The sequence below is a fragment of the Hemiscyllium ocellatum genome, chromosome 23, assembly GCF_020745735.1.
Source record: "Hemiscyllium ocellatum isolate sHemOce1 chromosome 23, sHemOce1.pat.X.cur, whole genome shotgun sequence".
Lineage (NCBI taxonomy): Eukaryota > Metazoa > Chordata > Chondrichthyes > Orectolobiformes > Hemiscylliidae > Hemiscyllium > Hemiscyllium ocellatum.
Genome location: NC_083423.1, coordinates 17,280,812 through 17,297,825, shown reverse-complemented (window position 1 = coordinate 17,297,825; position 17,014 = coordinate 17,280,812). Strand labels below are relative to the sequence as shown.

The window sequence follows — 17,014 nt, the reverse complement described above, 5'->3', positions numbered from 1 at the left end:
AGCTGCAACTGACAGGGTACCCTTCATTGTCCAGTACTTCCCAGGAGCGGAAAAACTATGCCGTGTTCTTCGCCACGCACAACACATTATCAATGAGGATGAACACCTCACCAAGATCTTCCCCATGTCTCCACTTATCGCCTTTAAGCAACCACCAAATCTCAAACAGGTCATTGTTTGAAGCAAACTGCCTGGCTTTCAGGACAACACCATACAACCTTGTCACGGTAGATGCTGCAATACGTGTCAGAGTGTCAACACAGATACCACCATTACACATGGGGACACCACCCATCATGTATGCGACAGGTACTCATGTGACTTGGCAAACGTTTTCTATCTGATATGCTGCAGGCAAGAATGTCCTGAGGTATGGTACATTGGCGAGACTGAGCAGAGTCTACGGCAACAATGAATAGACACTGCACAATAATCAACAGCCAAGGGTGTTGCCTCCCAGTCGGAGAACACTTCAGTGGTCTGGGACATATGACCTCGGACTTTCGGGTGACCATCCTCCAAGGTGGACTTGGAACAGGCAACAACACAAAGTGGCCGAGCAGAGGCTGATAGCTGAGTTCAGTACCCATGGGAATGGTGTCAACGGGACCTTGGGTTCATGCGCGCGCGCGCGCGCGCGCACACACACACACACACACTCACAGACATATACCCCTTTACGCTCACACTCACACTCATAAACACACTGTCTCACAGACACTCATACATCCCTGCACACACACACACACACACACACACACATATAAGGTGTAGGGTGAATTTGTACTTTCAGAATTACATTTCATTTTGCTCAAAAACTGCATGAATCCATGTAAGATACTGTAAATCCCTCTTTTAGATTAGAATCAATTTGAACATTGGGGCACAGACAGCCTCACACCTTCAATGCATTATCTGGGTCAACATGACACCTATTGTTAAAGTTCACATGAGAATTTAACTTTTTAAAAAAAAATTCTGTGATTTGAATATGAAAGAACTGAAACTAACATGGTCATTCAAAAGATGAGAGACTTAACAAACAATCCAGGTTTTTCAATAGATAATTTCAGTTACATCACACTGTAAAAATTTGCTATAAATTGTGTCTCTTACGACCTTATACTCCACAACCACCTAATGAAGGAGCAGTACTCTGAAAGCGAGTGCTTCCAAATAAACCTGTTGGACTACAACCTGGTATTGCATGATTTTTAACTTTATACACCCCAGTCCAACACCTGCCTCCAAATCATCATTTTCATGATGATTGATAATTAATTGCCAGGCTGTGTTTACATTTTAAACCTGGCAAACTGACTGATTGACCAAAGCATTGGTCTGCAAAATGAACAAGAGAATGCTTTCATCTGTTTTGTTGTGCACATATTATTTGCAGACAGATAACAGATATATGCACTGCACCTTTTTCAACTCTTCCAACCATCTTGTTAGCTGGATGAAAATAATGAGAAAGATTTTACAACATTCAAAACCCCATGCCATTCAAAAATGTGGTTATATGCACTTTCATTATGGATCTGAATTGTGTCCCGTTATATCCATATTTTGTAGCTTCTCTCTTCTATGGGTCGAATCTGCCCTACCCACCAACATTAAGATTGCAGCAAAAGCTTTGAAATTTGTCAGATTACAAAGCAACCCATGGCCGTTTTCAATGTGTCACTTACCAATAGCTTGTACAATGCTTCCATGTGTATACTGAGTGCCATACAAGGAGGTCAGAGCTTCAATTGCTTCACTGGCTAGTGTGGCCTATACCATGCAGGGAGAGGTCATGAAAATCATTAGAGCTTAGTACAATGGTCATTTGTATTCTGAACTAATGATAACAATCTCTATCCAAATTAGTCAACTGTCATCTACTTTTAAATAGCGGTTCAGAGGTACAACGCCAGCACTGACTACATGTTGTGTGTTCAAATCCCATTCAAGAGACTTGAGCTTACAATCTAGTATGTTGGTCCAGTACAGTATCAAGAGACTGCTGTAATGTCTGAAGTTCTGCCTTTCAGGGAAGATGTTAAACAAAGCCTGTGTCTGTTCTCTTAAGTGGAAGTAAAATATTCTGCAAAAGCACTAATATCCTCATTAATTACCTCAATCAACATTGCTAAAAAGTCCTGTCATGATCATGACTTGTACCACAGTCCTTAATATCCATGCCTGATAAAAATCTATATTAATTCCAATTTAAAATTTTTCTATTGATCCCATTCGCAACAGATTTTTCAAAGCAGTAAGTTCCAATTTTCTAGTCCCTTTTTGTATTAATAGCTTGAACAGCCCATTAAAATTTTAGCGTCTATGCTCTTGTTCTAGATTCCTTTCTGTTTCTTTAGCAAGAACTGCAGTGTTAACACTTCAATCAATGTTCAGCTATAGGAAGTATTATCTTGTAGACTCATACCGACAAGGAGTTATGTTGAGATAACCTGAAACTTAGGTCACAAAGGGACTGTATAACCAGGAAAAAGAGGACTCTTCTGTTTCTCCATGTTTGGCTTGCATTGAATGCTATGTCCCAAGAGGGTGAAATATAATGTACTAATACACCTAACCAGCTGACAGCGTGCACCAGGCACAAGTAAAACTGAATGCTTTAAGATTTGGTCTTCATTTCCTCAGTGGAGAGCAGTTCTCAGTGGCATAATTGTACAAAATGCCTTTCTGCCTGATTTTCCTTCTATCCAGAGTTAACTTTCCCAAAGCTCCAAATCTTCGTTCACTCCAGAAATCTCTTCACCCAATCTTCCCAAGTTCAAGAACGTTTGAGTCACGATTTCCTTCCCCTCCGCAATCTTCCGTCCTTTCAAACCTTCCTCCTTGCCAAATATCTCTTCCCTCTCCATTTTTCCTCCCACCATTTTCCACCCTGTCTGGAACTTCCTTTCTCTGGATTTTTCTTCTCCTCAAAGTATCCTTTCCCTCCTCCCAGATCTTCATTATGCTTCAGATCTTTCTTTCCTGTGCTCCAAACAGGCGGTGCATAATACTCGAGTGGTAAAGACCAAAATCGATTGTATCTAAAGAGCTGTTGATCAGGTTTTCTGTTGAACCAAGGACCTCAGCCATTCCCATTCTGTAATCCAGGATACAAAAGCTGTCCAGGATGTGCATGCCCTCTGAATGGCCTGCACCCTCCTGGCGATTCTATAAAACCATAAGGCCATAAATCTTGGAGCAGAAATTAGGCCATTCAGCCTATTGAATCTGCTCCAGCATTCAACTATGGCTGATAACTTTCTCAATCCCATTCTCCTGTTTTCTCCCTGCAACCCTCAAGATACTCAAGAACCTATCTATCTCAATCCTTAGTATACTCAATGACCTGGCCTCCACAGCCTTCTGTGGCAAGGAATTATTAAATGAATCTATATTTAATAATGGATATTAATCCAAATGGAATCAAGTATTTTTTAAAGCCATCCATAGTGACTGCTCTACATAGAAAACTACCAACATTTATATAGAAAAAACAGGAGTTGATTAGAAAATTGTTTTGAATAAACTCAGAAAAAGCATCATACCAATTCTTCAAAGTTTTCTGGAGGCATGTGTGTATGTCCATAAGGATACAGCAAACGCTGCAAATAGCTATGGAGTGTGATGAAAACCATGAAATTGCCATGGTTTTTGATGAAATTCACAATGGCTTTCACCTCTGGTTCGGAATGCGCATGAGGCCCACAATAACTTTCTGCACAAGGGGCTTTGCTACTCCCGTTGCCTGTGAATCAAAAACAGCTTTTATTAGCCTTGCACCACAACATTTACCAGCCTTTCCATCTTTAGATATTCTTTAGCTGAAAACAAACCAGTGCAGATTCTGACAGTGGTAGTGCAAATGGTACAATGGCATTCAGAGTGAGAGGATTTGCGTATAGGAACGGGAAAGTCTTGCTGCAATTGTACAGGGCCTTGGTGAGACTACACCTTGACTACTGTATGCAGTTTTGGTCTCCTTATCTACGGAAGGGTATTCTAATTATGAAGGGAGTGCAACATCGGTAGAACATTTAGGACTGAGGTGATGAGAAATTTCTTCACCTGAGAATGGTGAGCCCATGGAATTCTCTGCCACAGAAAGCAGTTGAGGGCAAAACATTGAATGTTTTCAGGAAAGAGATGAATATTGTTCTCAGGGTTAAAGGGATCAAAGAGTTTGGGGCAAAAGCAAGAAAAGGGTGCAGTGCTGGATGATTAGCCATCATCATACTGAATGACAGAGCAGGCTGGAAGAGATGAATGATTAGATTAGATTACTTACAGTGTGGAAACAGGCCCTTCGGCCCAACAAGACCGCACTGACCCGCCGAAGCGCAACCCACCCATACCCCTACCTTTACCCCTTCACCTAACACTACGGGCAATTTAGCATGGCCAATTCACCTAACCTGCACATTTTTGGACTGTGGGAGGAAACCGGAGCACCCAGAGCAAACCCACGCAGACATAGGGAGAATGTGCAAACTCCACACAGTCCATCGCCTGAGTCGGGAATTGAACCCGGGTCTCTGGCGCTGTGAGGCAGCAGTGCTAACCACTGTGCCACCTTGCCACCCACAATGGCCTAATCATGTTCCTAATTTCAATCTGGTAAAAACAATGATTGCAGAGGGTGGAAACCAGATTCTGGATCAGTGGTGTTGGAAGAGCACAGCAGTTCAGGCAGCATCCAACGAGCTGCGAAATCGATGTTTCGGGCAAAAGCCCTTCATCAGGAATATTTTGCCTAAAACATCGATTTCGCTGCTCGTTGGATGCTGCCTGAACTGCTGTGCTCTTCCAGCACCACTGATCCAGGATCCCTAATTTCAATCTATCTAGTTGTTTTAATGAGTTCCAGCGACAGGGCCAATATTTAGAATTGAATCCGCAGCCATCGCCAATTTTTAAAGGAATCCAAAATCGGGGGAAATATTTTTAGGGAATCAATGTAAGTTATAATGTTAATCCTTACTGTAGCCCAAAAGCCCAGCCACGAATAGGAAAAGTTACAACGAAAAGGAAAATGACAAGTAAAACAAATTGACAGGTAGAGAAAGGGTAAAACAAATAAAAATGAAAGAAAAAGCTTAAGGAATGAGAATACAAACACAAAACAGGGATAATGAACCACCTGTAACACTACTCCTACAACCAATCCTAACCCTAACTCAAAATCACATGCTAACCCAAACATGAACTATGAACCTAAGCCCTGTTCATCCAGCTTTCTCCTTTTCTTTCCTGAAAGACTTTGATTCCTGATGCAATTTGTTTTCCATTTCTGTTTCAGCTTTTGTGGTCTTCCATCATGTGAAAGCAAGAGGTAAGTTTCAGCTGACTGTTCCTCCTCACAGATTGGGCTGAGCTGTGAAGCCATCCATTTTGAATTTTCTGTCAGCACCCTCTCCCGAAAACCAGAGGTTGGAATTCAAAGTAATTATGTTATCCTCTGACTCCCAGCAACATTAAGACCAATTGGATTGCTCACACTGCACTAACAGCAATACATTCAGGCCAAAGTCTGGGATTTTCCTTGGTTCATACCAGCAGGCATTAACCTACAGAGGCATGAGTAGGACATTTACTCACAGTGAGAAAAAGCAACAGGACACTTAGAATAGTTAGGTGCTTGTTTTCGACCAGCACACACCCAGTGGGTCAAAGGCCCTTTTTCTGCACTATAGACTTCTATGTCAGCAGAAAGCCAGAATTATGGGCATCCTGTTGCCATGACACACATCAGCCTATTTGTTACATCAGAACTGAAGGAAGCCATTTGATCGATTGAGACTGTTTTTCCTTTCAATTAGATTGGTGATCAGGAAGATCCCAGCTTGTTCAATTATGCAAGTATTATATTTAATTTTAGAAAGTAGGGTTAATTTTGATCAACTCCATCAGCACAATACTATGTAAAGTGATATGTAAAGTGATGTAAAACAGTATTAAAAATACAAAATCCTACCTCCAAAGTTAATGTCAAAGTTTCTGTTTGCATCAACTCCAAAGCAATGAGTTCCAGAGCTGTTGGACATGGTCTTACGCCACATTGGATTCTAGGATTACAGGTACTCAGAATTAGCTCATTCACTTTCAAAAACTATGCACATTCAGCGCTAATTATTAAATGATAATTTAGCATGTTCGAAAGGCACTTAGAAAGAGAAACAATAGGCTAATAAGCATGGTTCTGATGATATCTGCACTCAAGCCATTAACTGGTCATTTTACATATAAGTAACAGTACATGAATAGCCCATTTAACTCAACAAATTGATGTTGCACATAATGCCTCCTCAATCCCACATTATCAAACTCTAACATTGTATGTTTCCAATTATTTTTCCCTCATATATTAATCTAGTTTCCCTTTAAATATATCCATACTGTTTACCTCAAATACCATGCTGCCTAACCTGCTGTGCTTTAACCAGCAACACATTTTCAGCGCTTACCTCAAATACAGTCATAATGAGTTCTCCATTCTTAGTAAATAGATTTCTATTGAATTACTTGTTGGATTTATTAGTAGCAATTTTAAAGTTATTACCCCCAGTTTTGGAATCCCACAAGTGGAAGTATCTTCTCTATGTTTTAACTTATCAAATCCATTCCTAATTTTACAAACTTCTATTAAATCAAGCCTAAGCCCTTTCTTTGCTTAAGAAGAGTTCTATCTTGAACAAGCCGTAGCCAAATTAAAGGAAGGATGGATTTAAATGTTGTGTGTGACTCTGCAGCTTCAATGTACTTTGGGGGTTTAAGAGAACAGATTAGTTCAATGTCATCTCAAGCACACTTCCAGAGCGCTCATCTGCATTGCCAATTTCCCAGAAAATCATTCCACATGTTGACAACGTACAGATGCAAATTGGAGTTCCTTTCATGCATTTTATGAAAATTGGGGATGAATGAATCCTCCTACAAACACATAAAAGTGAGTGAGGGAATTAAGTTGGCAATTGTATGCAGTGCGATCAAAGATATCTGCACTCAATCAGCAGGACGATGAAAATATATTGTTAGCCTCATCAACTGCCTTGTACATTGTCTCTCCCTTGCATACTAACATGTCATCAGAAACTAGATTAATACATGAGGGAAGTGACTAGTTTTCAATCAATGAAGACACAGCCTTAAGTTACAGGTCAGTCTGTCACTTCCTGAGAACAAATGTTACAGTGTTTTAGCTTATAAATGTATACATTTTAAAAAATAAAATAACACTCAGTAAACACTCTAAAACAAACAAGTTTTGAGAAGATTTGTAGCTCATGTTGAGATTCTGGATGTAGGTTTGCTCACTGAGCTGGAAGGTTAATTTCCAGACGTTTCGTCACCCTACTAGGTAGCATCTTCAGTAGGCCTCAGGCGAAGCACTGTACATGATTCCTGCTTTCTATTTATACGTTTGGGTTGGTGATGTCATTTCCTGTTCTTTTTCCTAGGGGGTGGTAGATGGGGTCTAACCGGATGTGTTTGTTGATAGAGTTCTGGTTGGAATGCCATGCTTTTAGGAAATGACATCACCACAGGAAATGACATCGCCAACCCAAAGAAACCCAAACATATAAATAGAAAGCAGGAATCATGTATAATGCTTTGCCTGAGGCCCACTGAAGATGTTACCTAGTAGGGTGACAAAATGTTGAGAAATGAATCTTACAGCTCAATAAGCAAACTTATATCCAGAACTCTAAAACAAAAGCAAAATCCTGTGCATGGTGAAGACCTGAAAACAGAAAATGTTGAAGAAACTCAGCAGATCTGGCAGCAACTGTAAACTGAGTTAACGTTTCAAGTCCAGTGTGTTCTAAGCAAGAGTCATATTGGGTTTGAAATGCCCACTCTGTCTTTTTCTCCCTCAGTTGCTGCTGAGTTTTTCTGGCACGTTTTCTATTATCTATGTATAAACTCAGTTGGATCTGATGAAATACAAATTCTGATCTCACTAGGCACCAAATCATTACGTACTAAATGAGTTAATTCTTAGCCTTCCTAATCTTACCTCATTGCTTCCCTTTGCCCATTCTAACCTCTAGATTATTACAGGCTTTATCAAGTTACAATATCTTTAGTGGCTGAGTAAATATTTCCAAGGTGTACTCATTATGTGAAAGAACTGTAAACACTTCAACATATTTATGTTATCCAGTGGTCTTACATCAGCTGAAACTCTTCAATTAGGCAGACGTTTGCAGACTTTTACTTTAGTGATGGAGAGGGATAATCGTGCCCCGCAGGGCAAGAGCTATAGCTGGGGGCAGGGAAATTATGATGCGGTGAGGCATGACTTAGGATGTGTGGATTGGAAAAACAGGCTTCAAGAGAAGAACACTAATGAGATGTGGGGATTGTTCAAGGAGCAGCTACTGCGTGTCCTTGATAGGTATGTACCAGTCAGGCATGGTGTAAAGGGCCTTGTGAGGCAGCCGTGGTTTAGTAAGGAATTGGAATCCCTTGTGAAAGGGAAGAAGGCGGCATATGTAAAGATGAGGCGTGAAGGTTCAGTTGGGGCGATTGAGAGTTATAAGGTAGCCAGGAAGGAGCTAAAGAGGGAGCTAAGAGAAGCGAGAAGGGGACATGAAAAGTCTTTAGCTGGTAGGATTAGGGAAAACCCAAAGGCTTTCTATAGGTATGTCAAGAATAAAAGGATGACTAGGGTAGGTATCGGTCCAGTCAAGGATAGTAGTGGGAAGTTGTGTGTGGAGGCGGAGGAGATTGGAGAGACATTAAATCAGTACTTTTCATCAGTATTCACTCAGGAACAGGACACTGTTGCTGATGTGAATATGGAATCACAAATAATTAGAATGGATGCCCTGGAAATATGCAGGGAAGAGGTTTTGGGAATATTGGAAAGGATGAATATAGATAAGTCTCCTGGGCCTGATGGCATTTACCCCAGGATCCTATGGGAAGCTAGGGAGGAGATAGCAGAGCCATTGGCCTGGATTTTTATGTCGTCATTGTCAACAGGAATAGTACCAGAGGACTGGAGGATAGCGAATGTGGTCCCATTGTTCAAGAAAGGGAGTAGGGATAGCCCTAGTAACTATAGGCCAGTGAGTCTGACTTCAGTGGCGGGCAAAGTCTTGGAGAGAATGATAAGGGATAAGATTTATGAACATCTGGGTAGGAATAACGTGATCAGGGATAGCCAGCATGGTTTTGTGAAGGGCAGGTCGTGCCTCACAAACCTTATTGAGTTCTTTGAGAAGGTGACTAAGGAAGTGGATGAGGGTAAAGCAGTAGATGTTGTGTATATGGATTTTAGTAAGGCGTTCGATAAGGTTCCCCATGGTAGGCTAATGCTAAAACTTCGGAGGTATGGCATTGAGGATACATTAGAGGTTTGGATTAGGAATTGGCTGGCTGGAAGGAGACAGAGGGTAGTAGTTGATGGATTATGTTCATCTTGGAGCGCAGTTACTAGCGGTGTACCACAAGGATCTGTTTTGGGACCATTGCTTTTTGTTATCTTTATAAATGATCTAGAGGAAGGACTTGAAAGCTGGGTAAGCAAGTTTGCGGATGACACAAAAGTCGGTGGAGTTGTGGATAGTGAGGAAGGAAGTGGTAGGTTACAGCGGGATATAGATAAGTTGCAGAGCTGGGCGGAAATGTGGCAAATGGAATTCAATGTAGCTAAGTGCGAAGTCGTTCACTTTGGTAGGAATAACAAGATGATGGATTACTGGGCTAATGGTAGGCTACTTGGTAGTGTGGATGAGCAGAGGGATCTTGGTGTCTATGTACACAGATCTCTGAAAGTTGCCACCCAGGTAAATAGTGCTGTGAGGAAGGCATATGGTGTACTGGGCTTTATTGGCAGAGGAATTGAGTTCCGGAGTCCTGAGGTCATGTTGCAGTTGTATAAGACTCTGGTGAGGCCTCATCTGGAGTATTGTGTGCAGTTTTGGTCGCCATACTATAGGAAGGATGTGGAAGCTTTAGAACGAGTGCAGAGGAGGTTTACCAGGATGTTGCCTGGAATGGTAGGAAAATCTTATGAGGAAAGGCTGAGGCACTTGGGGCTGTTCTCATTGGAGAAGAGAAGGTTTAGGGGAGATCTGATAGAAGTGTATAAGATGATTAGGGGTTTAGATAGGGTAGATACTAAGAACCATTTAGCGCTAATGGAGTCAGGTGTTACTAGGGGACATAGCTTTAAATTAAGGGGTGGTAGGTATAGGACAGATGTTAGGGGTAGATTCTTCACACAGCGGGTTGTGAGTTCATGGAATGCCCTGCCCGTATCAGTGGTGAACTCTCCTTCTTTATGGTCATTTAAGCGGGCATTGGATAGGCATTTGGAAGTTATTGGGCTAGTATAGGTTAGGTAGGATTCGGTCGGCGCAACATCGAGGGCCGAAGGGCCTGTACTGCGCTGTATCCTTCTATGTTCTATGTTCTATGTTCTAATATTACCGAACTCATTAGATGGGAAACGCCGGTGACCACCAGGGGATGATTTTACACCTCAGCCAATATTGCTCTCCATTCATTTCTCCACTGAGACTAAAACTGAGCCTAGAGAGTGCACTTCAGTGTTGTTCATGATCCAGTCAGTTTCGCCGTGGGTGGAGAAATTACATTGAAATTGCCTCACAAATTTATGAAATGTGTAACTGGGCCAGTAAGCATAAAGTAATTCTGTCCCTATTGAAAAGACAGACTTCTTATTTATTGTTAGCACTCAGTCAAACTTTCTGACTAATCACTATTTCATGCAGTCCAGTACTCTGTTCTCTTCAATCATCAGCTGGCCTCTTAAATACATCAAATAATTGCTTTGGTTTCCCATTTCTAACATTGCCCAGCCTGCCATACTTCAGTCTCTTTACTCCCGAACCATGATCCACAATCTCATCATCTCAAAGATGGCAAGATTTCTCTTCCTCATGATTTCCAAATACACCAGGGAATGACAAGTTTTGTGCAGTTTGTCTGGTCCCATGCAAAACCCTGTGAACCCAAGATCTCAATATTCTAGATTCCCCCCTCACAATGAATTGAATTCATTTGGGGCATTTGTGTAAGAAAGATGATATTGGATTGCTAGGTTGTTTAACTACAAAACATTGTCTGACTGCCGTGATTGTTGACTCCAAGACAACTAGGTATTTGGTTATTGGTGGACCTTAAGAGTGTGGTGCTGGAAAAGCACAGTAGGTCAGGCAGCATCCGAGAAGCAGGATGCATAAATCCTTCATCCCCCTCACTGAGGATGAATGTTTACTCCTCAGCAAAGGCCTCACCTTCATCCCTCTATGCTATTGGTGGCCCTACCCAGAATAAAATTTCCAGCTTGCTTTTTATTGATGTTAACATTCTATTGGAAGAATTTTAAGGCATAGATCCCCACCCTCCACCAGATTGTCTGACCCTTGATTTCCCTTGTGCTCAGACTCCTTGTGCCATGGGACTCAGCAAACATCCTAACTGTGTGACCGCATCTTCAATTCAGCTTCTTTCCTCCGATGCTCTCACTTGTTGTTCAATGTCTTCCTCCCACCTAGACATTCTATTGAGCTGGTTGACCTCCAATCCTCATCTCAACCATTTCACCAATGAAGATCTGTCTCTTTGGGCTTTGCTCCGAATGCTGGCAGTATTTCTCCATAACCCCGTTGGGGTGACAAAACTTGAATAACAATAGTTGTCCCTCCTTATCTCTATAAACTCATCCAGTCTGTGACCCTCTCAAATCTTTGTTTTCCTCCACTTCTGGCCTCTATATATCACTTATTATTATCTTTTCACCATTGGCATCTACGCCCTAGAAAGAGAATGTAAACCTGGCCACCTCTTTTCCTCCTTTAAGACACTCCTTTAAATCTAACTCTTATTTTAGCAAGTTTTTAATCATTTGTTCTAATTCATCTTTATGTAACTCCATGTCATTTTTTAAAAAAAAATCGCTCCTATGATTTTGCACTATAGCATAAATAGCATATAAATGTAGAATGTTGTTTTGAGGGAGGGAGCAGACAATGAAGGTTAAACATAATGAAACAGAACCAAGAAAGTCAGAAACCCTGAACTATTTACTGCGGTCCAACTGTAAACATAGCCATCTGGGTTTGCCATGATTTCCATGAAGATGTCCATTTTATTCAGTAATGATGTGATGGAGGGATCAATTCCATAATCAGTCGTGATCTAATGACACACAAAAACAGGAAGTTAATTCACAGTCAGATGCTTGGGTGTTTTCTACAATTTTCCCCATGTGCAAAATTATGCTCTGCATGAGCTTCAGCTGCCATCCCCTGCTTCTATGTTACAAAGACCAATATTCACCACTTTCCCATATTTATCAGAACAATTACAGTCAGTTTGTCCTTAAGGAATACAAAATAGTGATCCTACAGACTTGCACATGATTTGTGGATTGTTTTCACCTAACTCACCAGATGGGAAACCCCAGTGACCAGGCAGGGAATGATCTTACATCTCAGCCAATATTGCTCTCCACTGATTTCACTGGAAACTAAAACTGGGCCTAGAGAGTGCTATTCAGTGCTGTTCATGATCCAGTCAGTTTCTCTGTGGTTGGACAAATTACATTGAAGTTGCCCCATTTATTTATGGAATGTTTTCATACCTTCTTCGCAATCCAGATTGCGACAGCAGGTGCTACTCTTTCACGGCCATGGATACCACTGTCAATCCATATGGCAGGACGGTTACGTCCAGTGCTAAACTGTTTGAATGAAAGAAACAGCCCTATTAAAGACTCTATTACCCCTTGACCGCGAGTTTTGTAATAACATCTCTGAACAGGTTGATTAGAAAAATAAGCTCAACAGAACAATAGAGACTGTATGCCTAATGACAGATTTGCACATATACATTCTCATATTAGCTCTTATCATGCAGTGATTGCAGGTGAATTTGAGTGCTACAGAAAGTGACTGAGCACTAACATGTGAATGCCTGAATTGTGATAGCCAAGTGCTAATACATCAAAGTCCTTCACAAACAGTGCAACTAACCTCAGCAGGAAACAAGCTAATGTCTCACACATAAAGAATGTGATGCACCCACATTAGCCCTGTAATAAAAAATAACAACAGAAGGTACACACACTAGAGCTCTTTTCCTTGTAGGCTTTCAATTTGATCTTACTGAGGTTGGCATAAGCGGTTAAAGGGCTGTGTTGGCGACTTCCTGAAGAATTCCCGAGTGTGGGAGTATTAGCATTCTTATCTCATACACACTGTATATAAATCCTCAACTTTGTGTTAGAAATAGAGGATTTATACCATTAGCCTGGAATACATCAACGTAAGGAGAACTGCGATATGTAACAGTATTTTAGTTGTAAGCCCAGCATAATGGCAATTAGACCAGGGAGGCCTGAATCTGTGCCTAACTATAAATTTTCTCTCAATTAAGAAATTGTATATTGAGATGGAGTTCAAAGTGCAGGACATCACGCATGTTGATGATAACATGACAGAAGACAATATAAGTCAATGCATTAGTAGGTATGTAACAGCAAGCTAGAGCTTTAAAAATTCTCAGTCTGTACTTGGAAGATAAAATAGATTGAGTCAACGATCTCGATGGTTCCTCAGTTCTGCAAATAATAGTTTAGAGTTAAAGAGGGGTCCATTCCACAGCTCTCGCAATTTTGGAGGGCAATGGAGCTATCAGGAGGTGCACACAGGTGTACATACCCAACCAGGGAAATGAGCACTATGTGTCTGTGGTTTGAATCTGACCACAATTCCCCTGATAATACAAGTACCTGCAATGGAGAAGGGACACAAAGAATGGTTTATTCAGACATTAAGAGCAAGAAGGTAGCATAGGCGGCATTGCCTGTGCCAAGAATGATAAATAGAGAGGATGACTCGCTGCAATAAAGAAGGTTTCATCTGAGCAAAGACAGCTGCAGAATGCTAGAGCTGTATCATTCAACCAGATCCTTTCCAATGATCTGTATTTGGACAGTCTAAGCTTTGAGTAACTACCTATTAAACAGATGGAGTGAGAACATTCTGGCAGTTTTAGCTGAGTTTGAGGACCACATCTTCCTCCACTTTCTCTTGCTTGAAATTGGGTCATGTTACAACAGAGAAGGTAAAATCAGCCACTGCAGTTTGCACCTTAAATTAGACTTTCCTTCCCTGTCAGTGTACAGTGGTCCCAGATCAGCCCCAGCACAGGTTACATGCTTCCTGTATTCCATTAATGTGCCTCAACTTCCAAGCTCAGAAGACTATGCTGCTCACATACCCCATAGTCACAGCTCCACTTTCTGCATCAAGGCAGGATTTTCCCATTTCCTCATCAGCTACCACTACCCATTAGAATGTGATTTAGAATGCAATCTTTGTTGGCAAGGCCAGCATTTAGTACACCTCTGTAATTGTCTTTGAGAAAGTGATGGTGAGCAGCCTTCTCGAACCATTGCAGTAGATACAGTGCTGTTGAGATACAGGATGCTGTCTTATGAATCCAATTATCAAGTACAGGATTGAGGCTGACATTTTGTGCAATTAGTTATCAACTGAGCAACAGCAAACTATGCGGAAACAGTATATGCTTTTTATGTGATGGTGAGAAATTAAATGTCTTCAGTTTTTGACTAACCTTCAGGACATGAAGAGCTCGCCCTTGGGAACTTCTACCAATCTTGATTCTTCGGACTAATTGTGGGTTTTCAGCTGCAAGATCCTTCAGCCACGTAAAAATCTGAGGAGAAACCAAATATAGAAAATGTATATGACGTGCCAGTGCATCACTAAATCATTTTGTAATTTGTACATCTCTATGGCTCTATAAGTGTTCACAAGGTGCAAGGTTGCTGAGGAATCTTTTCATAAAATGCTTTTCATGATGAAACCTTCTTCCTAACCTTCAGTTGAGCCATTACCCATAATTGACGGGAGGTACATTCTTTCAAGGCAATGATGCAGCATGGTTCAGCATTACCCTCTGCTCAGAGCTCCATTATAGAATCCAAACACTCAGGGTGCAAGTTCATGGCACCTTACCTTAGGCAGATGCACAAACTCACATTTGCATGAACCTTGGCTGCTGTCAGGACCCAGCAGATCCTGCTATTCACAGATAGTGATGCAAATGAAGGTGGATAATGTAGTCAGCCACACTCTTATGAACCAGAGACATCTGTAAAAATAATTGAATCATCCTGTGATCAAAGTAGGATGTTGAGTTTCAAGACAGCATAAATCAGAAACAAAGATATGACTAGCATGACTCTCCCAGCAGTGGTTCCATTGAGTCAGTCGCTCCTTGGGAATGTGAGATTGCTGAATCCACCCTCTAGATTCAAGTGAAAGATCCATTTGCTTCATTTTCTCACGATGCATCACAAATCTTGTTCCCTGGCTATCGCTTCCATCCCGCTCCTTGGTCACTGCCTCAGGATGACCCAGACCAAACGTGGTGTCGGAGTTTGAGTACTGAACCTATAGTTTTAAATTCTGTATCCAAATGACTAGCTCTCTCTGTATTTCATGTTATCTAAATTTCCTAAACAGTCTACCATGCGGATTCATGTTGAACGCCTTACTGAAATCCATATAGACAACATCCACCACTCTGCCTTCATCAATCTTCTTTGTCACTTCTTCAGAAAGGTATAGGCACAGATAGGCTGAATTGCCAAGGCCTTTTCCCCAGGGTAGGGAAGCCCAAAACAACAGGGCATATGTTTAAGGTGAAGAGGGAAAGACTTAAAAGGGACCTAAGGGGTAACTTTTTCATGTAGAAGGTGGTGTGTATATGGATTGAACTGTGAGAGGTGATAGAGGCTGGTACAATTACAACATTTAATCAACATTTGGATGGCTAAGTGAAGAGGAAAGGTTTAGAAGGATATTGGCCAAATGCTGGCAAATGGGACTAGATTAAGTTAGGATATGTGGTCAGCATGGCCGTGTTGGACCAAAGGACCCGTGCTGTACACCTCCATGACTAAAACTATGACCCAAAAAGGTAAATATTACAGGGAGCCCTGCCCATGGGTTTGCAGGCTGATGGTACCAGGGCATACAACTTCCGTAATGGCCTTCCTGCCACCTTTTCACTTGTCCCAGACACTTTTGAAATTTTATGAGGGGATGGGTGAGCACGAGGGCAGCCACCCCATTTGAAGACACTTAGATATAATTTCAAGGACACCAGGAGAAAATCAGAGATGGAAAAGGGCAGATCCAGCAGGTAACCTTGTTTGAACCTTGTTTGAAATAAGTGAGGGGTCACCCTCATGGATTTCCTTTTGAATTTTGCCTTGCTCAAAGGTATGCCACAACCATTCCAGGGGTGGGGTATGGTGGGGTGGAGGTAGAGAGTCATGGTACATTGTGGGTGGCACGGTGGCACAGTAGTTAGCACTGCTGCCTCACAGCGCCAGAGACCCGGGTTCAATTCCTGCCTCAGGCGACTGATTGCGTGAAGTTTGCACATTCTCCCCGTGTCTACGTGGGTTTCCTCCGGGTGCTCTGGTTTCCTCCCACAGTCCAAAAATGTGCAGGTTAGGTGAATTGGCCACGCTAAATTGCCTGTAGTATTAGCTGCAGGGGTAAATGTAGGGTAATGGGTCTGGGTGGGTGCGCTTCGGCGGGTCGGTGTGGACTTGTTGTACCGAAGATCCTGTTTCCACACTGGAAGTAATCTAATCTAATTGGTGCCAAAAACTGATATCGGGTTTCTAAATGGCCTACAGTGCTCAGATCAGAAGTGAACCCATCATTCTCTGGTCAGAGGTGGGCCACTATCTTGGTTCTAGGAGGGACAGGGACACTGTGCTTGGGTCGGGGGGATGGAGCCACTTTGCTTGGACTGGGGGAGGGGAACAGAGGGGCCGTTGTGTTTTGATCTGGGGGACAAGGCCATTGTGCTTGGGTCTGGTGGGAAGAGGGCCATTATGCTTGGGTCTGGGGGGATGGGACTGATATGCTTGGATCTGGGGAGATGGAGCCACTATGCTTGTATAGGGGGAAGGGAATAAGGCCACTGT

At 41.9% G+C, this 17,014-nt stretch overlaps 1 protein-coding gene across 1 annotated transcript in view; it reads right to left on the bottom strand.

Moving 5' to 3' along the window:
- Positions 1-17,014, bottom strand: part of LOC132826671 (carboxypeptidase A1-like) — a 40,883-nt gene that overhangs the window by 4,502 nt on the left and 19,367 nt on the right. Inside the window, exons 6-11 of the mRNA XM_060842716.1 lie at positions 14,620-14,721; positions 12,623-12,721; positions 12,067-12,177; positions 5,978-6,068; positions 3,552-3,751; positions 1,692-1,776 (exon numbers count right to left, since the gene is read on the bottom strand). Of these exons, the coding sequence (XP_060698699.1) occupies positions 1,692-1,776; positions 3,552-3,751; positions 5,978-6,068; positions 12,067-12,177; positions 12,623-12,721; positions 14,620-14,721 (688 nt within the window). The remainder of the gene's footprint in view (positions 1-1,691; positions 1,777-3,551; positions 3,752-5,977; positions 6,069-12,066; positions 12,178-12,622; positions 12,722-14,619; positions 14,722-17,014) is intronic.